This window comes from Prorops nasuta, unplaced genomic scaffold (assembly GCF_024137725.1).
Source record: "Prorops nasuta isolate Cenicafe-Biocafe unplaced genomic scaffold, Cenicafe_Pnas_1.2 PNAS00018, whole genome shotgun sequence".
Lineage (NCBI taxonomy): Eukaryota > Metazoa > Arthropoda > Insecta > Hymenoptera > Bethylidae > Prorops > Prorops nasuta.
Genome location: NW_027116815.1, coordinates 436,040 through 457,800, shown reverse-complemented (window position 1 = coordinate 457,800; position 21,761 = coordinate 436,040). Strand labels below are relative to the sequence as shown.

General features: G+C 38.9%; 2 protein-coding genes across 4 annotated transcripts in view; one reads left to right on the top strand and one right to left on the bottom strand.

Moving 5' to 3' along the window:
• The first annotated feature begins 111 nt into the window (after window positions 1-111).
• On the top strand, window positions 112-2,703 carry LOC136780107 (RNA-splicing ligase RtcB homolog). Of its 3 annotated transcripts, none has more exons than XM_066738218.1 (10): window positions 112-237; window positions 428-527; window positions 591-786; window positions 869-999; window positions 1,091-1,217; window positions 1,297-1,403; window positions 1,479-1,638; window positions 1,719-1,894; window positions 1,983-2,282; window positions 2,381-2,703. In XM_066738218.1, the coding sequence occupies exons 2-10, from the start codon at window positions 432-434 to the stop codon at window positions 2,606-2,608; spliced, it is 1,521 nt and encodes a 506-aa protein (XP_066594315.1). In that variant the 5' UTR covers window positions 112-237; window positions 428-431; the 3' UTR covers window positions 2,609-2,703. The 3 variants fall into 3 exon arrangements, with proteins under 3 accessions (XP_066594315.1, XP_066594314.1, XP_066594313.1); XM_066738217.1 differs by having other exon boundaries at window positions 112-260; XM_066738216.1 differs by having other exon boundaries at window positions 112-312.
• A 778-nt stretch (window positions 2,704-3,481) lies between these two features.
• LOC136780117 (uncharacterized) overlaps window positions 3,482-21,761 on the bottom strand; it is a gene marked incomplete at its 5' end in the record, with an annotated part of 59,825 nt that continues 41,545 nt past the window's right edge. Inside the window, 35 exon segments of the mRNA XM_066738233.1 lie at window positions 3,482-3,729; window positions 3,850-4,036; window positions 4,177-4,415; window positions 4,554-4,824; window positions 4,913-5,151; window positions 5,225-5,413; window positions 5,738-5,986; window positions 6,089-6,289; window positions 6,383-6,745; window positions 6,919-7,866; window positions 8,039-8,626; window positions 8,727-9,527; window positions 9,647-11,434; window positions 11,518-11,838; window positions 11,951-12,277; window positions 12,725-13,051; window positions 13,272-13,964; window positions 14,050-14,685; window positions 14,988-15,314; window positions 15,402-15,719; window positions 15,834-16,139; window positions 16,228-16,533; window positions 16,602-16,934; window positions 17,011-17,325; window positions 17,438-17,761; window positions 17,846-18,163; window positions 18,242-18,547; window positions 18,625-18,930; window positions 19,012-19,341; window positions 19,430-19,744; window positions 19,816-20,142; window positions 20,214-20,531; window positions 20,603-20,908; window positions 20,981-21,289; window positions 21,365-21,685. Coding sequence (XP_066594330.1) covers window positions 3,491-3,729; window positions 3,850-4,036; window positions 4,177-4,415; window positions 4,554-4,824; window positions 4,913-5,151; window positions 5,225-5,413; window positions 5,738-5,986; window positions 6,089-6,289; window positions 6,383-6,745; window positions 6,919-7,866; window positions 8,039-8,626; window positions 8,727-9,527; window positions 9,647-11,434; window positions 11,518-11,838; window positions 11,951-12,277; window positions 12,725-13,051; window positions 13,272-13,964; window positions 14,050-14,685; window positions 14,988-15,314; window positions 15,402-15,719; window positions 15,834-16,139; window positions 16,228-16,533; window positions 16,602-16,934; window positions 17,011-17,325; window positions 17,438-17,761; window positions 17,846-18,163; window positions 18,242-18,547; window positions 18,625-18,930; window positions 19,012-19,341; window positions 19,430-19,744; window positions 19,816-20,142; window positions 20,214-20,531; window positions 20,603-20,908; window positions 20,981-21,289; window positions 21,365-21,685 — 13,991 coding nt within the window.

Here is a 21,761-nt window from a genome sequence, read left to right as displayed (position 1 = left end):
CTGAAGCCTGAGGAGGCCGTGTTCCAGAATTCACTGCCAGTACTGCGGATATCGTTATATCTTTGTCAAGAATGAAGCATTGAAAGAAGACAGTCGCAATACTGTCAGTGAATTTTGAAACACGATCTCTGTCTGTAGTCAGTGTAGTCTGTGACCTGTGTCTGTTCTGCTGTCTGTATCAGATCAGTCAGTATTTTAATCTGTATTGAAAACAACCACCGGGAGATCAGAGTGCCGGTATTCTTAATTATTCTTAATTGGTAATTTTCAATAATTAATATAATCTTCACGTAAATATTTTCTAAAGTTTAGGTAATAAATTATTATCTATAAAATATTTGTATTCTAAATTATTGATTTTAACTAGCTGATTGTTGATAATTTGAATTTGAATATTATTTTATTATTAAAGTTTTGTTACTTTTAGAATCATGGTTGTCAGGCAGTATCAAGAAGAATTAAAATATTTAGAAAAAATTAATGACTATTCATGGCGTATAAAAAAAGGGTTTCAACCTAACATGAAGGTATTATATTTTAAATAAAAAACTTAAAATGGTTGTGTTTAATTTGTATTATTTACTGTTTAGGTGGAAGGTGTTTTTTATGTTAATAATGTATTGGAACGCTTAATGTTTGAAGAGCTTCGTAATTCATGCAGGCCAGGTGCTGTGGGTGGTTTCTTACCTGGAATGAAACAAATTGCAAATGTTGCTGCTTTACCTGGAATAGTAGGTCGCTCAGTTGGATTACCCGATGTACATTCTGGTTATGGTTTTGCCATAGGTATATATATTTTAAAAGTATAGTGCATTAAGTTTTATATTAAAATTTTAACTTTTATTAATTTTACCTATGTGATATGTAGGAAATATGGCTGCTTTTGACATAAATGATCCTCAATCTATTGTTTCCCCTGGTGGAGTAGGTTTTGATATAAACTGTGGTGTGCGCCTGTTAAGAACTAATTTATTTGAAAAAGATGTTTTGCCTGTAAAGGTAATAATAATGCCATTCATTCTTAAACAGCTATTATAAAATTTAATTGTGGTCTTACCATAATTATACAATGTGTTTATTTGAATTGTAGGAGCAACTGGCTCAAAGTATGTTTGATCATATTCCGGTAGGTGTTGGTTCAAAGGGTATTATACCGATGAATGCTAGAGATTTAGAGGAAGCGCTAGAAATGGGTATGGATTGGTCCCTCAGAGAAGGTAATAAATACATATTAATTGAAAATTTTATGTATTATAAATATTGCTATTGCATGATTAAAATGTTTAAATATTTCAGGGTATATTTGGGCAGAAGACAAAGAGCATTGTGAAGAGTATGGTAGAATGTTAAATGCTGATCCATCAAAAGTTTCAATGAGAGCAAAAAAACGAGGTTTACCACAGGTAGTTATATTTTAATATGAATTATTTCTATGAGATTTGTATTACATTTTTTGATTTAATTACAATTAATTGCAGCTAGGGACATTAGGTGCTGGAAATCATTATGCAGAAATTCAAGTTGTAGATGAAATTTATGATAAATGGGCTGCATCTAAAATGGGTATAGAAGAAAAGGGTCAAGTCTGTGTTATGATTCATTCAGGTAGTAGAGGATTTGGCCATCAAGTTGCAACAGGTGAATATTAATATTGTTTTTTAGCTATTCCTGACTTTTTATTCATGAACTTCATATTAATCTCGATAGTAATATTTTAGATGCTCTGGTGCAGATGGAAAAGGCTATGAAAAGGGATAATATTGACACAAATGATAGACAATTGGCATGTGCCCATATTAATTCTCAAGAAGGTCAAGATTACTTGAAATCAATGGCAGCTGCAGCAAATTTTGCATGGGTTAATCGCAGCTCAATGACATTTTTAAGTCGACAGGTAATTACTATTAAATTATATTTATTCATTTTAACATCAGATATTATTTATAACAGTTGCAATTGGGTTCTCTTTTAATTTATTTCAGGCATTTGCTAAACAATATCATATGTCTCCCGATGATCTCGATATGCACGTTATATACGATGTTTCTCATAATATTGCTAAGACCGAAGAGCATTTAGTAGATGGTAAACAGAAGACACTCTTGGTACATCGAAAGGGGTCAACTAGAGCATTTCCTCCACATCATCCATTAATCCCTGTGGATTATCAGCTAACAGGACAACCTGTTTTGATTGGTGGAACTATGGGAACATGTAGTTATGTTCTTACTGGTACTGAACAGGGGATGAAAGAAACATTTGGTTCAACATGTCATGGCGCAGTAAGTATTGAAGCTGTATATCTGTTTTGATTATTGAACATTAATAGTTTAAGTAAAAATTGTAAGTAAAATTACTAATTGCTTTACCTTTTAAATAGGGTCGAGCATTATCAAGAGCAAAGTCGCGAAGGAATATAGATTACAAGGAGGTTTTACATAAATTGGAGCAGATGGGTATATCAATTAGAATAGCATCACCAAAATTAGTTATGGAGGAAGCTCCAGAATCCTATAAAAATGTGACTGATGTTGTAAACACTTGTCACGCAGCTGGAATATCAAAAAAATGTATTAAGTTAAGGCCTATAGCAGTAATTAAAGGATAAAATATAACCTTTTAAAAAGGAATACAATTTTTTCTGCCTTATAATGTCGATTATTACTTGACTGGTACATCATTTTATATTACATACAAAGTAAATAAATTAAATGATTAAATATGTACGATCAAATGATGTCAACATGCTGATCGACATCTCAATCGCGTACCAACCTTTTTAAGTGGAATTTGACCAAATTTAGGCTTTCTTCCGTTATTTAGCTGTTAATACCAAAGCTGTGAAACGCTTCATATAAAATAATTTTCTAGATTGGTTATCATGACGGAATGAAGTTCAAAAGTAATTGCTTCTATTCATTCTGCATATCCCGTGAAGTTCCTAATTCTCTCATAATCTACCTCACATTGCTATAAATAACCTCGTCTCAAAGATATTGAATTCACATAAGTACATATATATACCTCACTAAATTAAAGTTTTAAAGCGATTATTTAATTAGAGTTTATTAGATAAAATGTACAATCGCTTACTTATTAAAGTAAGAAAGCTATATTAGACTAATTTGTTTGACTTTACACAGGAATTAAATTCGCAGCGTTACACATAACAAATCCTCCACTGACTAGAGAATATAATACTAGAGAAAATGTGTGAATGTCATAATTGGTCGAATCTCTTCATTTTATCAAAATGAACCGTCACCATAAAGAAAAGACGAGCATATAGAGTATTCTGAGGTATCTGCGTCTAAGAATGATATAATGTGTAATAATAAAACCCTTAAGAGAAAAGTATAAAAGGGGTAGTCATTGGAGGAGTTGCGTTAAGAAATATAAAACAAACCAATAGGACGAATGGTTTGAAATGCATTCCGTAAAAATTTTCTAAAATTACGTTATTTGTAATATAATAATTATGCTAAGACACTTATGATAGATGATAATCAGGAGAAGGTTCAGCTACGGATTCAGTAGTGAACAGAGGATTTGGGAACTCTGGTGGATGTGGTAATGGTCCAGCAGTCTTTGGCTGGCGCCGATACGCCAATAGCCAGCAGCAAACAGCGATAGCAACAGCCACTAGTGCCAAAAGTGCTGTTATTACTAGCGCTATAATAAAGCCGACCATAGATACACAAATGTCTTCCACTCTTTGAGCCGATGGGGCTGAAATGGGCAATTAAATAAAAGTTATTTTTCTGCACCAACTTTTTTCACCAAATTATTCATTAAAACACGACAAAAAGGAAATCCATTTTTTACAAGTTAGATTAATCATTAACTTACATTCAGCTGGATCTGCTGTATACCTTTCCTCTCTTCTTTCTAGGGTAAATATAAGGTTTGATTGAATTGTTATTTCTTCTCGAAGCTGACCTTCGTAATTGTCAGCGATACTTAAAGCTGTGTCGTTCGGCTCAGAGTCAACATCTCTTCTTCTACGCCCAAAGGCATTATAGCCTCGGCAATTTACCTGTTGTACATACAAAAAACGAACTTTACCGATCTGTTTGTACTACGGAACGAAGAGTATGATGAATAGCTAGTTTACAATTATTTATAATTTGCTTTATTTTTCATATCTTATTTATATGAATAATGTTTTTTACTAACCGGTTGGCATCTTCCAAAGCATACACGAATATTGCACTGGAATCTTATATTGTCACTGCTAGGGAATTTAAATGCATTAAAGCTGGCCATTAGTGATTGTGTTTCAGGATTTTGTTCCCATTCGCCAAATATCGTTGGATCTGTTGCACATCCGTTTTCGTCAGTTACAATGTATTCATTTTCACGATTATCTTCCATAGTTTTAGCTACGCAATTTCGAGCAAATCCTCCATAAATCGCTAAAATTAAAATTAAATTATGTATTTCATTGTATAATATATATAACGACGTTGGAATTTTAAGAATTGTGCGATGCTCAAGAATATTATCAATATTAATATAGCAACACGCAAAATATTAAAGTTTTAAGAACTTACTAGATGGCTGAACTTCGACTTGCAGCATCAAATTATCTCCAATTTCAGCCGAATTAATTTCATTTCCATTGTGGGTGACGATTTTCATGAGGCAGATTGGCGGCGGCCCAGTATTAGCAATTGTTCCTGCCGTTGTTAACATTGAAACGTTGAAGCCAAGTGTAACGTTTTGTTCTCCGGTCTGATATATACATTTTATGTGATACGCTTGTGCCTTGTACGTCACTAATTTCGGATGCTTTTGTATTACAAGTACAAAACTTGCCTGTCCCTAAGAATTCAAAATTAAATGTAATTGATAAAAATCACATATTAAAAGTCTCAAGGATTTATACTGATATTAAATTTATTATACTTACGTTTACATGAATGAGTCCACAATTACCAAAAGCCACTTTAAATATTTCTGTTCTATGCATTGTTTCGGCTGGTATGGAAACTACACGCCTACATTGTTCATCCTTGCTGCGTCCTTTGACATACAGAACACCATCAAATCCTTGATCCTGCAAATGAATTTCAACCTGTACCCCATCGGAGAGGCAGCTAACGACCATTTCCGGTTTGGGGAAATCTGTTCTTCCTTCTTTCTTGTCATCTGGAAATAAATGTGCTTATTTATACAAATAACCTAAAGAAATAAACGTTAATAGGCAAAATATTTTACTTACAACAATAGGTGTAAGCATCTCCTATATAGCCATTTATACAGAAGCAAACAGCTTGATGTCTAGTTGCGTTGCAAAGTGCATTCACGCTGCAAACCTGCTTCAAGCAAGGATCTTCGCAAGTTTTTGTAGTTGCCTCGCAATATTTGTTGTCTGCACAATCATCGTCGCGTATGCACTCTATTACGCCAACTAAAAATAAATTAAGAAAAATTAATTTATCAAAATAAATTCAATAAAATCAGCTAACAGCATTAATTTGGTTTTTAACCCTTTCGCTGATAACAAAAATTTATAGGTGTAGCCGACTGGTGAACCGGACTTTTTCAATACCTATATTTTTGAACTTAATTTTTAGAATTTTGCAATCGTTTTACACGTACGTATATACATATATACATTTTTTGCTTGCGACACGGATTCGTGCCACACGCACTGCTAAAAAAATTATCGCATCACGGATCTGTGACGTCCACAGCGAAAGAGTTGATAGAAACTAAATATGTAAATACACACTTGGCTTGCAGTAACCATTCGCATCTATTCTGTATCCGTGTTCAGTTGGACAAACGCAGCGTCCATGCTCATCTATTATGAAGCCTTTCTCCAATGCGCACACGCAGTATCCCTCTTCGTTCACAACCATGCCCGCCTGCTTTCTGCAAGGAATACAAACGTCGTTTGCATCCTTGGCATGACCAGGTGGACAAACGCAGTTGCCGTACTCGTCTCGAATTTCACCTCTTTCGATAGAGCAAGTAGTTGCTAAAATTAAGAAGAAACAATTATTTTCCATATTTTTTTATTCATTATCAATTTCATTGATAGTGTGAAAGTAGTTGAGTATCAAATTCAAAAATAAATTACTTTTATCGCATCTGACGACAGCGTTTCCACGATAACCAGGTAAACACTCGCAAATCATTGTTCTGACTGGTACAGTATCTAAAACTTTACAGCCTGCATTGATTCCGCAGGGTTCGATCTTGAGACAAGGATTAATGCATTCTCCATCGAAGCACGCAGTTTGCGAGGGGCAATCCGAATCGTCCTTACATTTCTCCTCCACTACGAAAAATTTTCGAATAACGTCATATTGAATATTATAACAGGAATTGAGCTACACTTTTAAATATCAATAATAAAAAATAGACTGAATACCTTTGACACACCCTGATTGAATATCTCCCACGAATCCTGGTGGACAAGAGCATTCTACCACATGATTATAAACATGGCATTCAGTTTCCCCTGTGCAAGGATTCAAAGCACAAGGATTTTCGCATCGGTTGTTGACGCAAGCTTTATTAGTAGGACAATCGGTGTTGCTCCTGCATCCTAATAATACACAAGAGACTCTTGGGTTTCCTGCAAATCCAGGTGGACATTCGCAAATAGCATTGTGATTGATTCCACGACACTCTGCTCTTTTTCCACATGTTGTAGATGTGCAAACTGGCACACAATTGTGTTGGATGCACGCATGAGTACCACTGCACTCACTATTCGATCGACATCCAGCAACTAAAAGAAAAGAGAATACTAAATTGAATAAAATGTTACCGATGTGGACTATCGAAATAATCACGCGTTTATTTCAGTGTGATTAATTTCTTGTGTAACAACTCGAGAGACCTCCGATTACTACACTGATTTCATTATTTTCATTTTTAAATATTAATTAGTTTAAAGATTACCTCTGGTACAAAGGATATCAGGATTTCCATCGTATCCAACCTCGCAGGAGCATATTGGTTTATGGTTGGCGACGCTGCAGACAGCGTGTGGTCCACAAGCACAAGGGTCCTTGCAAATAGCGTTAACGCAGCTCTTATCAATGGAGCAATCGCTATCACTCGTACATTCGACCTTAAGAATGGGCTTAGTAGCTTGACAAGTACCACTGCCGCTGCTGATGTATCCACTCGGGCAAACGCAGATCATTGTCCTCACAGGAGAAGTCGATAAAACTCTGCATTCAGCAGGAGTGCTGCAAGGATGAATGGTCGAGCAAGGATTCTGACACTTCTGATCCAGACAAGCCAATGAACTGGGACAATCAGAGTCCTCTTTGCATTCAGGCCTTTCCTCAGGTTGACAGTTGACATAAGGATTACCAATATAGTGAGGCGGGCATCGGCAAATTGCCAAATGATTGTGGACTCTACACTCTGCCCTTGGAGAACAAGGATTATCGTGAACGCAAGGATCTATGCACTGCGTGTTAATGCACGAATGCTCCCCGGGACAATCCCCGTTGCTGTAGCAGCCTATCACCCTACATTTATCCAATGGATTTCCATGGTATCCCTTCTTACACTTACAGTCCGCCACGTGATTCTTAGCGTAGCATTCAGCGTTTACACCACAAGGATCTTCCACCAAACAAGGATTAACGCAGCTGTTATTCTCGCAAGTCTTATCCTGAGAGCACTCGCTGTTTGATCGACATTCTACAGATGTACAAGCTACCTCTGGATTTCCTTGGTACCCTTGCTCGCAGGAGCAGATTGGCTTGTGGTTCCTCACATAACAGTTTGCATTGGTTCCGCAATTACAGGGATTTCGACATAATCGGTTGATGCAGGATTCGTTGTCCTTGCAATCGTCGTTCGATGAACAAGTTCCATGTACCGCTACTTGTACTGAAAAAAGGCATTTTTATATTAATTCTGTCGATAATATTTTTGCTTGACATATTTTTATATATGAAGGACTCTAATTCGATTCGTTAGAAATTAAATTACAAGATTTAAGTTAAAAATCGTGATTGGAAACGATTAAAGATTATCGTTTGATCGGATGAAAAATATTTACTTGGTCTACAGACGCCGTCACTATCGGTGATCCATCCATCCGGACAAGTACATATCATAGTTCTAATTGGCACTGTGTCAAGGACATCGCACCTGGCGCTCTCCGTGCAAGGTCTGATGACCAAACAAGGATCGATACATTTATCGCGGATGCAAACTAGTTTGCTAGAGCAATCCAAGTCGTTTCTGCATTCAGGCTCGTCTTTAGCTATTGCTGGGTGACGTTCGCAATAAGAGAATGGATTTCCAGCAGGAATATTATCGGGACATCTGCAAGCTGTTGCATGATTCTGCACGTAACAGAGTGCATTTTGTGCGCAAGGTGACTTGTCGACGCAAGGGTTGATGCAACGTCCTGAGTCGCATGCCAAATTGGATGGACAATCGTAGTTGCTGCTGCATTCGGCACGTTCGCAATGAATTTGTGGACTACCAAAGTATCCGGGGCCACAACGACAAGTGGAACGGTGGTTGCTACCGTAACACTCAGCATTGATGGCGCAGCTGTTCTCCAGAATACACGGATTCACACATTGGCCGTTGTAACAGATTGCTGCGTCGGCGCACTCACTATCGTATTCACAGTCCACTACGAGAAATTCATTTGATTAGGCTTAAAATTATGCTATAGATTTAACAAGACTAATTAATGTAAGATTACGATGAAAAATTGGATGTGACGTGCTTACGTTTGAAGCATCCAAGTTGTGGATTTCCGGAGTATCCAGGGGAGCAAGAGCAAGTTGGATAATGGTTAGTGACGGTACATTTGGCATTTGGTCCACAGTTGCATGGATTAATACACGCGTTGTTAACGCATGCAGCATTTCCTGCACACTCGCTGTTTGATCTGCACTCAGCGACGATTTCCGGTGGTATACATTTAACGAGTGGATCTCCTACATAGCTGATAGGACATTTGCAGACTGGATTGTGGTTGTCTACGTGACATAGTGAGTTCCTGCCGCAGGGATTGCCAGCTGTGCAAGGATTGACGCAGAGAGAGTTGATGCATTGACGGTCGTGACTGCATTCGTCATTAGCATAGCATTCTGGTCTTGGTGGAGGAATTGGTTCGACGGAAGCCCTAACGCACTCTACGTATGCATTTCCGGAGAATTCTGGTGGACAAACGCAGGCACCAGAATGGTAAGTCGACTTGCATTGTGCGTTTATTCCACAACGTGTTGTCAAGCAAGCTTCGACGCAACGTCCTGTCAAACATTTCTCGCTGTCATTGCAGTCTTCGTCTTGATGACACTGAACATCCTCCCATAGAATTGGCTTGCATTGACCATTGGCATCCGTGAAGGTATTCTGTGGACACAGGCAGATCATCGTACGCAGAGGAATCGTATTCAATACTTTGCACTCCTGATCACCGGTGCACATGTTCGATGAAACACATGGGTCTTGACATCTTCCATTTATACAAGCCAAATCGAAAGGACAATCGCTATCGCTTGTACATTCTGGCTCAATTTTGTCACCTAGAAATAAATTTCAATGCAATAACTGTAACTTAAAAATATTACATATATGTGGATTATCTTTAGAATTTTATCACAATATTATAACAATAGGGTTAACAGTCATTTTCAGAAATTACCTAAACATTCGACGTAAGGATTTCCGGTGGTACCAGGAGGGCAGATGCACTTGGGCTGATGTTCTTTACCTATGCAGGTTGCTGTTTCCGCACATGTATCGTCATCGCAAACGGGTCTGCAAACTCTGTTCAACCTATCGCAAGCCTCGTGATCGGCACAGTCCTCGTTGTAATGACAGATGGCTGATATGCAGGAGACGCGTGGATCTCCTTGGGTACCAGGTGGACAAGTACATTGACCTTGATGAGCAACCGGAGTGCATTCAGCTCCACGGCCGCAAATGATGTCTCCAACGAAGCAAGGACTGACGCAGTTGTTATTTCTACAAGTTTTGTCGTAGGGACAATCATCGTCAGATTTACATTCGGCCTTGAAGCAGTTGACTCGAGGATCCCCGGCAAATCCTTGCTGACAGTGGCAGGTCGGGTGATGTTTGATGGTCAGACATTCCGCGTGCTGGCCGCACTGGTTACTCAGACAAGGATCCTGACAAAGTTGATTGATACAAGCTTCTTGCGACGAGCAGTCGGTGTTGGTTTTGCATTCGGGAAGTACTATGGATTCTTGGTAACAATTTACGTAAGGATCACCGATGAATCCATGAGGACACCGGCAATTACGCCTATGTCCAATGATATGACATTCCGCGTTGACCGCGCAAGGATTCACAGTACAAGGATTAATACAACGTGAATTCAAGCAGGCCATGTTTGTTGTACAATCGGAGTCCGACTGGCAAATCGGCTCGACTTGCTTGTCGACTGGCACGCAAGCGATGGTAGCATCTCCAACGTGATTGGGTGAGCATTCGCAGATCATAGTTCTCATTGGTAACGTATCAACAACGGTACACTTGGCAGTGCTAATGCAAGGTCTGGACTCGAAACAAGGATCCTTACAGATTCCAGCAAAGCAAGCTAGCTTACTAGGGCATTCGGCATCAATTTGGCATTCCACTTTTGGCTCGATCGGTTCCATTAAGCAGGATGTGTAAGGATCGCCGATGTATCCAGGAGGACACCGGCAGGTAGGTTGATGGTTGATGACGGAGCACTGAGAAGATGGCGAACAGTTGCAAGGATCCACGCATTTTGAATTGCGACAAGCCAAGAACGACGCACAATCCTGATCCCTGGTACATTCTGGTCTCTCGCAAAGCTCATAAGGATTGCCAAAATATTCATCTGGGCAATAACATCTCGCTCTGTGAAATCCATCGGCATCGCAAAGGGCATTGACCCCGCATTGTGTGATCAAACAGGCATCAATGCACTCGTTGTTGATGCAAGATTGTTTCAGAGGACACTCATTGTCGCCTCTGCAACCGATCTCGCGACAATAATGCTGAGGATTTCCGGAGAATCCACTTTCACAAACGCAAACCGCTCGATGGTATTGCACGTGGCAAACGCTGTTGACGCCACATACGTTGAGCGTGCAAGGATTAACGCATCTTTGATTATAGCAAGTCTTGTCATTTGAACATTCAGAGTTCTGTGTGCATTCTGGTCTGGGTTCCTCTACAACTGGAATCGAGCAATGAATTCTGGCATCGCCCGTGTACCCTGAAGGACATGAGCATATTGGCCTGTGGTTCACCGTTTGGCAAAGGGAATTGATTCCACAATATCCTACGCAAGGGTCTTTGCATTTTTGGTTGAAACACGCCCTATTGCGAGGACAATCAGTGTTAATCACGCATTCTGGATAAATACAGACCGCTGCACCGTTTTTCACTCTACATTCACCGTTATAGTTGCAGGGCGACGGATTGCAAGGATCGGTTTCTGCAAATGTTAATTGTGTTAGATTTATACACTAGGTTGCTATTACACTATTAAAAAGGAATAAAAAGTACAAAGTTTCTTACCAATTTTCTCAAAACATTCGACAAACGGATTACCAACGTATGGTGAAGGACAGCTACACAATGGACTATGATTCATAGCTTTGCATACAGCTCGAACTCCACAAATATTTTGCGAACATGGGTTGATACATTTGTTGTTGATACACGACTTGTCACTTGGACAATCAGAGCTTAAAACGCATTCTGGATGACACCCGGTAATGCTAGAAGGTGTTCCTTGTAATCCTGGTAAGCATTTACAAACTGCATTGTTTCCTGCTTTATGACAAACTGTATTTGGTCCACATGGAGATGGATGACAGGGATCTGATAAAGTTGGTTCTGACAAAAGAGAAACAATTCGTTTGATCAATTTTAATCTAACGATATCTTCTTAAAAAAATATAAAAATATTGATATGTGCATATAAAATTATGTATTCATGACAATTTACCTTCTGGTGGATATTGACAAATAGTAAATGCATCACCGACTGTTGGTTGAGGACAGGAACAAATGGGTACGTGATTAGATACGGTACAAATAGCACCAACACCACAGGTAGCTGAGCAGGGATCTTGGCACTTTGTTCTAATGCAAGCTTGAGATTTTGGACAATCGCTGTTCACCAAACATTCGGGATTGCAGGCTTCATATGGATTTCCTCTGTAGTCTTGAATACATTCGCAGACAGCGACGTTATTTCTTTCACGACAATATGCGTTGATACCACAGGGCGATGGATGGCAAGGTCTCGCTATCACTGGTGGTTCTGGTAACTCTATAATAACACAAAAACAGATTAACTACTTGAAACCCAAAGCTATTGATTTTATGTCGATATAATACAATAAAACTATAATAATATCTTGGACCACAATCCATGCATTTGTATGTATATTAAAAAAAATTGAATTTTTTATACATTGCTCTCTGTGCTTTTATTACATATGTGAATCGATATTTGGCTGAGTAATTGTTTTGTAAAGAATTCAAATGCTGCAAGTTAACATAAAAATAGATGTGTATAATTTACAGGTGAAAGGTATCACGTGTATCCTGTGCAGTGTATAATAATTGTTTATGTACAATATTTACAGAATAAACTGAAAAATAAAATAAAAAAATTATTAATAATGATAATTAAAATTTGTCGTTTTAACACACAATTGGTCGATATATTGTGCACAAATATTAGGTCTGCAGAGATCTCTAAGCATGTTCTTACTTTCAATCGGGGAACAAATGACGAATGGGTTGCCCGTATATCCTTGAGGGCAGAAACATCGGGACTGGTGGAAAGTAACTTGGCACAGAGCGTTGGGTCCGCAGAGGCCAACGCAAGGATCGGAGCATTTCTTATTAACGCAGACTTGGTGGGCAGGACATTCGGTGCTTATTAGGCATTCGGGCCTGCAATTGGGTGGTATTCCTACAAACGAAGGCAAACACACGCAGGAGGGTGTATTATCAAAAGATATAGTGCACCGAGAGTTTGCTCCGCATGGTGAAGGATTGCATGGGTCCCTGCTGGGTTCCTTGTTTTCTTCTGTGACTAAAAAAGGGCCGTTCCATTAAAATTTGTTACAGTTGCTAAGATATATACCGTTACCCCCACTTTACCAGAGAAATTCAAGTATAGTAAACATTACAATCACAATATTCGTTCTCTCAATTTAATCGTTAACGGTTAAAAAATGTCATACGTTAAAAATTGAGTTATTTTAAGTTTGCTGCTTACTATACAAGTAATGACTCCCTTATATTGTACTTACTGATCATGGGGAAGCAACTAACAAACGGATCACCGGAATATCGAGATGGGCAAGTGCAGATGGGATTATGGTTTCGTACTGTGCAAAGAGCATTTTGTCCGCAAGAGTTCTCGCAAGGATTTTTACATCTTTCATTTATGCAAGCTTTGGTCTGCTCGCAGTCAGAGCTGACAATACATTCAGATCGGCAGCTGGGTGGAACACCAAGGTAATTAGGCAGGCATACACAGGAGGCCTGCTCACCGATTTGTCGACAAACGCTGTTGGGTCCGCAGGGCGAGGGCTCGCAAGGGTTAACACGCTCTGTTACAGGACACAATCAGTTGATTAAAGGAATTTGACTTGGGAAAATAACAAATTGGTTTCTGTGCATAAAGAAACACTCACGTTTAACAGGATTGCACAATGTAAACGGATCGCCAACATAATTTTGAATGCAATGGCACATGGGGATGTGATTCACCACTGTACATTCTGCATTCTGACCACAAATCCCTCTACAAGGATCAGCACACTTATTGTCAATACAAGCTCTGTTCAGAGGACAGTCTGAATTTTGCAGACACTCAGGTCTGCATTCAAAATACGGATCACCCTTATATTCAGGCCTACACGTGCAAATGCCATTTCGACACAATGCATTGGGACCACACGGCGATGGGTTGCATGCGTCTGATGGGGTTGTTGGTTGAGCTATATTTTGAAAATGAAATAAAGTGCTATTATAAAAAAGTTTAATAATTATATAAGTTATATATAAATCGTTTTAAGGACTTACACATCGAGGGCGTGGGGAAGCAATTGTTGAAAGGGTCCCCTGTGTAGTCCTTTGGGCAGGTACAAACTGACACGTGATTTACAACGCGACATTCCGCATTTATACCACAAGATCCTGGACAACCATCTCTACATTTTTCTCGTACGCAAACCTCATTACTAGCACAATCAGAGTTCACAATACATTCGGGTCTGCAATTAGGTGGTGAGCCAACGTAAGGAGAATCGCAAACGCAGGATGGGAACTCTCCGTTATCCTTGCAAATCGAGAAGGGTCCACATGGCGACGGAAGGCAAGGGTTAATGGGTGTTGGTGGAGATTCCATTGCAAGTTCGAAGCATCTAACGAACGGGTTTCCTGTCTGACCAGCAGAGCAGCTGCAGATAGGACTGTGGTTAATGGTTTCACATCTGGCATTAATACCGCAGACTTCTCGACAAGGATCAACGCATTTTTGGTTCTGGCAGGCTCGGTTTGCAGAGCAATCACTGCTAACAATACATTCGGATCTACAATTTGGTGGACTTCCAAGGAAACTTGGCGAACAGGAGCAAGTTGCTTGTCCGTTAGTGTTGCGACATTGGCTGTTCGGTCCACAAGGTGATGGTTCACAAGGATTGCTAATGTTAGGTTCTGCTGTATGATAAAATTAAAAATCAATATTATTAACACTAGATTGCCTGAAGAAGTAAAGTCATTTTGACTGCTTTTTAATTTCTGTTAGAGAAAAATATGTATATAATAACATAATTTCTTAGGATTTTAAGACTTTATACAAGCTTATGTATAAAAAGTCTTAATATTCTAAGAAATTATATTATTATAAACACTTTTTTTCTAACTGAAATTAAAAAGCAGTCAAAATGACTTTACTTCTTCAGGCAATCTAGTGTTAAGAAGGTATCAGAGTAAAGTATAGGGTAGGAGTTACAACTTACGAATATTTTCTTGAATTGTGCAGTAACGGGAGGGCTGACCTGTGTAACCAGCTTGACAATAGCATATTGGTTGATGGTTAATTACTCTACACATTGCGTTAATGCCACAAGCTCCTGGGCAAGGATCAATGCATGCATTTCTGATGCAAGCTAAATTGGTCTGACAATCGCTATTAATCACACATTCAACCCGACAACCTTCGTAAGGATTGCCAAAGAATCCTGATAAGCACGTGCAAGACGCGGCATTACTCATTTCACGACACACTGCATTAACTCCGCAAGGTGATAATTGGCAAGGACTTGATTCCACAGGAGGTTGCTCAGCTAAAATTGATAATAATAAATAATACAAAAAAATACGTATTCAATTGCATTTTTATCGGATTTGGATGAAAACACTGTTTAGCTTACTTCTTTGTGGAATGCATTGTACAAACGGATTGCCACTATATCCAATGGCACAAGAACACATTGGCGAATGACTGACCACCCGACAATCCGTATTTGTACCGCATGAATCTTGACATGGGTTTCTACACTTTTGATTAATACAAGCTAATTGATTAGGGCATTCGCTATTGCTGACACACTCAGGACGACATCTTGGTGGAGAGCCAATAAACTCAGGTAAACAACTACACGAAGGTGAATTATTCAACACTCGACACTGGGTATTGGGACCGCATGGCGAGGGCTGGCAAGGATTCATTGGCACTTCCGGTTCTTTAGCTGGTAGGGACAATTATTTAACATTTATTTATGACTTAAATTATTTACTACAATGTGTAAAATTATTGTATGATTTAATATCCTATTGGGTAAATAAAAATTTGTGTAGCTTACGTCTTAAAGTACATTGCACAAATGGGTCTCCAGTATATTGAGATGGGCAATTGCAAATGGGATTATGATTTATGACTATACATTGGGCATTGATTCCGCAGGCTCCTAAACAGGGATCAATGCATTTTTGACGGTTGCAAGCTCTGTTTCGTGCACAATCTGAGCTGACTAAACATTCCGCTCTACAAGACGGTGGAGTTCCTTGAAAACCTACTATGCAGGAGCAAACTGCTTGCCCATTAATAGCTTGGCAATTACTATTAGGTCCACATACAGATTGTATACAGGGATCACTAGTAGGTAGTTCTATACAATACAAATAAAAAGTTAATAAATTTTAAGCTCAAAAATTGAAAGTAAAAGTGATCATTAATTTAGAGGTAATTAAACAAACCTTGAATAGGACTGCATGACACAAAAGCATTTCCAGTCATTCCTCTTGGACAACTGCACATGGGCAAATGTTTTATCACAGTACACTGTGCATTGATACCACAACTACCTATATATATACAAGGATCGCTACATTTTTGATCTATGCAAGCTCGGTCACGAGAGCAATCAGAATTGAGGACGCATTCTGGTCGACAACCAGAGTATGGATCACCGAAATATTCAGGTAAACATGTACAAATGCCATTATTGCATTCTGCATTAGGACCACAGGGTGATGGATTGCAAACATCCACTGGTTCTTGCACTATAACAGGAGTGGTTTAATAATTTGTTGCTTATTAAAAAAAAAGTTCAAGTTAAAGTTGAGCTTACATGGTGGTAATGGCTTGGGATAGCAGTTGGTGAAGGGGTCACCTGTGAGACCTTCGTTACATGTGCAAATTGGTGTGTGATTCACTACTGAACACCTAGCAGCATAGCCACATGATCCAGGGCATGGATTCCTACACTTTTCTTTGATGCAAGTTCTGTCACTGGTACAGTCAGAATTGATAGAACATTCTGGACGGCAATTAGGAGAAACTCCAATATAATTGTTTATGCAGCTGCAACTGGGACTATTTCCTACAGCTTTGCAAATGGCATTTGGTCCGCATGGGTTAGGAGAGCATGGGTCAATTGGGAACTTATCTTCTGTCTGGGGAGCTAAATGAAATAGGAGAAATGATTAATCTACATATATAAGCTTTCGGAATCAAGCAATACAAAGGTCAATTCATACTTGGAAGAGGGAAGCAATGACTGAACGGGTCTCCTGTCAATCCATTTCCGCAACTACAAATAGGACTGTGGTGAAGCACATTACACTGGGCATCTCTACCGCAAACTCCTAAACAAGGATTTGTACACTTTCTTTGTATACAAGCTAAGCTCGGTTTACACTCAGAGCTCACGACACACTCTGGTCTACAATTTGGTGGAGTCCCTATCAACCCTGGCAGGCAAGAGCAAATTGCTTGACTGTTAATTTCTCTACACTGGCTATAAGGACCACATGGCGAGGGCTGACAAGGGTTACTAGTTTCTGATTCCACTGCTACAAAAAATGAATAAAAGACTTAATTTATATGTTGTATAAAATCATATACTCTAGTATTACTCTATAGTATATAATATACGCAGTACATGAAAATAATAAAATAGCTTACAGCTAGTAATTGGACGACAAGAAACAAAAGGATCCCCTGTATATCTTTCAAAACAGAAGCAAATAGGTTTGTGATTAATAGCACTACATTGAGCATTTTGTCCACAAGTGCCTGCACAAGGATCTCTACATTTGGAGTTGATACATGTTTGGCTAGAAGGACAATCTGATTGTAGTATGCATTCTGGTCGACAGCCTTCGTAAGGATTTCCTGTATAGTCTGGTAAACAAGTGCAAGATCCACCATTCTGCTGAACCCTGCATCGTGCATTCGCACCACACGGAGAGGGTAAACAAGGTGAGGAATTTGCTACTGGAGAATCAACTAAAAATTGATAAAATTTAATATGACATTATTTCCTTTATCTATACTGTAATAAAATAAAATCAAATAAAATTTTTAGCTTACTTTGCTGAGGACTGCATTGTGTAAATGGATCTCCAGTAAAACCAACTTTACATATACACATTGCTATATGACTAACTACTCGACAATCTGTGTTAGCACCACAGGAACCGGGACAAACATCTTTACACTTTTGGTCAATGCAAGCTAAATTATTGGGACATTCGCTGTTACCAACGCACTGTGGTCTACAATTTGGCGGAGATCCTTGATATTCTTGTAAGCAAGAGCAAGATGGAGAGTTATTTACATTTTGACACTGAGCATTGGGTCCACAGGGTGATGGCTGGCATGGATTTGTTGGAATTGCTTGTTCTAAAGCTTCAAAGTGATAAATACAATTTTCATTAAACTGTTATGATAAATTACTAATGAAGCATGAATGATAAAGTTTCTTACGAGTTTGATAACAATATAAGAAAGGATCTCCAGTCATTCCTTGTTTGCAAGAGCACACTGGATAATGATTAATTACATTGCAGACTGCGTTACGTCCGCAAGTTCCAGGGCATGGATCGCGACATTTCTGACTGCTGCATGCTTGATTTAATGGACAATCTGAACTAAGGCTACATTCGGGTCGGCAAGTTGGCGGGGCTCCTATATACCCGGTAACACAAGAGCATACAGCTTGCATATTAATTTGTCTGCATTGACTGTTTGGACCACATGGTGATGGATTACAAGGATCAGATACAACAGGGGCTAAAGAAAAATATTATAGAAATGAGTTATAACTCACACAAAATAAAGATTTGAGAAAAGTCCTCCAAATAACATACCTTCAATAGGAGAGCAAATTACAAACGAATTACCAGACATGCCCGCGGGACAACTACACATGGGAATATGGTTGAAAACGTTACAAATTGCATTTTGGCCACACGTTCCAGAACATGGATCTATGCATTTGTTCCTTATGCAAGCCTGCGTTAAGCTGCATTCATTATTTTGAATACATTCTGGACGACAGCCATATGCATATGGATCACCTTGGTATTCTGGCAAGCAAGTGCAAACGCCACTTCTACATACGGCATTAGCACCGCAAGGTGAGGGGTTACAAGGATCAATTTCTGCAGGCTCCGCTGTAATACATTTTAAACTTGTACATTTGTTGCACAAGAAGTAATAAATTAAACTATAATGTATATAAAAAATATGTTTACGTGGTGATAAGTAGCAATTATTGAACGGATCCCCAGTATATCCAGGAGGACAAATGCAAACCGGCACATGATTGTTGACTGAGCAATCGGCAAGTATGCCACAAGACCCAGGACAGGGGTCCTTACATTGCTGTCTGAAGCAGGCTAAATTTTGTTGGCAATCTGAGTTAATCGTGCACTCTGGTTTGCAGTTTGGCGGGCTACCGATATAAGTGTCTTTGCACGAACAGGACGGAATGCCATTAACGTTTCTACATTGCGAATATAGTCCACAAGGAGATGGAATACAAGGATCCTGTTGAATTACATCGTTTTGCGCAGGTGGACTTACTAAAAGTATTGGAGAATCGCTTATTTAAAATAAAAATTTTAAAAGAATTACAAGTTTGCAAAGAACAAACTGTGCTTTAGTACTTACAAGGAATGGGATAGCAAATTGTAAATGGATCACCGGTAAATCCTTGAGAACAACTACATAGGGCAGAATGGTTTATAACACGACAGTTTGAATTCCGTCCACAAGGCATTGGGCACGGATTACTGCATTTTTTTTGTATACAAGCTTTAACTGAAGAACATTCTGAGCTGGACGTACATTCAGGCCTGCAGGAAGGTGGAGCTCCAACATAATTAGGCAAGCAAGAGCAAACTGCCACATTATTTATAATTCTACATTGACTGTTTGGACCACATCGGCCATTCGCACATAAATCGGTTTGATCAATTTCAGAAACTAAAAAGAGAGAAACACAAATAAAACTGCAATATGTATGATTATAAAAATAAAGTAGAAAAGGAAATTACCAGTTGCCTGTTGGACAGAGCAGTATTTATATGGGTCACCTGTGTAAGAGGGATAACATGAGCATATTGCTAAATGGTTTACAACATTGCATTCTGCATTTACACCACAGGTTCCAGGACAAGGGTCAACGCAATTGGATTTTACACAGGCCTTACTAGCTATACAGTCAGAACTGAGAACGCATTCAGGCCTACATCCTTCATAAGGATTCCCAATGAAGCCGGTCAAACAAGAACAAGAACCTGCATTGTTTCTTTCAGTGCATACTGCATTTGGACCACATGGAGATGGGAGACAAGGATTTATGGTTACTGTCTCTTCGAGTACTACAACAAAAAAAAACATTTTATATTTTTGAATCTGCACTTAATAAATTTGAGTTATAATGAAGACTTACATGGTCTAATGACACATTGTGTGAATGGATCTCCAGTGAATCCAACATCACAGAAACACATTGGTGTATGATTAACGACTCTACATTGTGCATTTGTACCACACGACCCTGGACATGGGTCTCTGCAATTTTTGTTTATGCAAGCTTGCTGAGTTAAACACTCATTATTGGTAATACATTGGGGTCTACAGTTTGGTGGAGAGCCAATAAATTCAGGATTGCACGAACAACTTGGAGAATCATTGACAACTTGGCAAAGCGAATTTGGTCCGCAAGGCGAGGGTCGACAAGGATTAATAGATACAGTTGGAGTTACCACTTTTAAAAGAAATCAATAATATATAAGTAAGGATACAAAATAACAAAAATTATGAATATATCAATCTTACAAATTGGTTCGCATCGCACGAAAGGATCGCCACTGAATCCTGGTTGACAGCTACATATAGGATTATGATTTATAACTTGACAAATTGCTCTAATTCCGCAGGTGCCCAGACAAGGATTTATGCATTTCTCATTATTACAAGCCATATTTCGTGTGCAATCAGAACTCAAAATGCATTGTGGTCTGCACGTAGGTGGAGCTCCGATAAAATTGGGAACACAGCTACAAACTGCTTGTCCATTAATAGTTCTACACTGACTATTTGGTCCACAAGGGCTTACATTGCATGGATCAGTAGAAACAGGATCTGACATTAATTTATAGGTATCAGAAACAATTGTTAAATTATTCTGAATTATAATAATGAATCGAAATATACCTCTAATAGGTGTACAAACAAGAAAAGCATTTCCAGCCATACCCACTGGGCAACTACACATAGGTATATGATTGAAAACATTGCAAATTGCATTTTGCCCACAGGTTTGTAGGCAAGGATCTATGCACTTGTTTCTTTTGCCACATGCTAGATTTTGGGGACAATCTTGGTTCAGCACGCATTCGGGTCTACAACCAGAATAAGGATCTCCTTTGTACTCTGGTAGGCAAGTACAAATTCCCTGATTACATTGTGCGTTTGCTCCACAAGGAGATGGGGAACAAACGTCTACCACAGGTTCTTCAATAGCTAAAAATAAATATTGATAAAGTTGAGACTAATTTCTTTTTCCCTTTCACTATTAAAAGAATTTGAATAGCTTACGTTTAGGCGAGCATGCTGTGAATGGGTCACCGCTATAATCGGCCTGACAAATGCATGTTGGAACATGATTAATAACATTGCAAATTGCAAATAAACCACACGAACCAGGACAAGGATCTCGACAACGTTCGTTCATACAAGCTTGGTTACTGGGACAGTCGGAATTAATAAGGCACTGTGGTCTGCAATTTGGAGGACTGCCTATATAATTTGATAAACAAGAACAAGACGGTGATCCTCCTATATCTCGGCATTCTGCAAATGCTCCGCAAGGTGAAGGGACACATGGGTTAGATATTTCTGCTAATGGTGGTGTTGGTTCTGTAAAATAGTCATAATTATATAGAAAAGCTATATTTCAATCCAAATATACAGCATTAAATAAGTAGTACGAGCC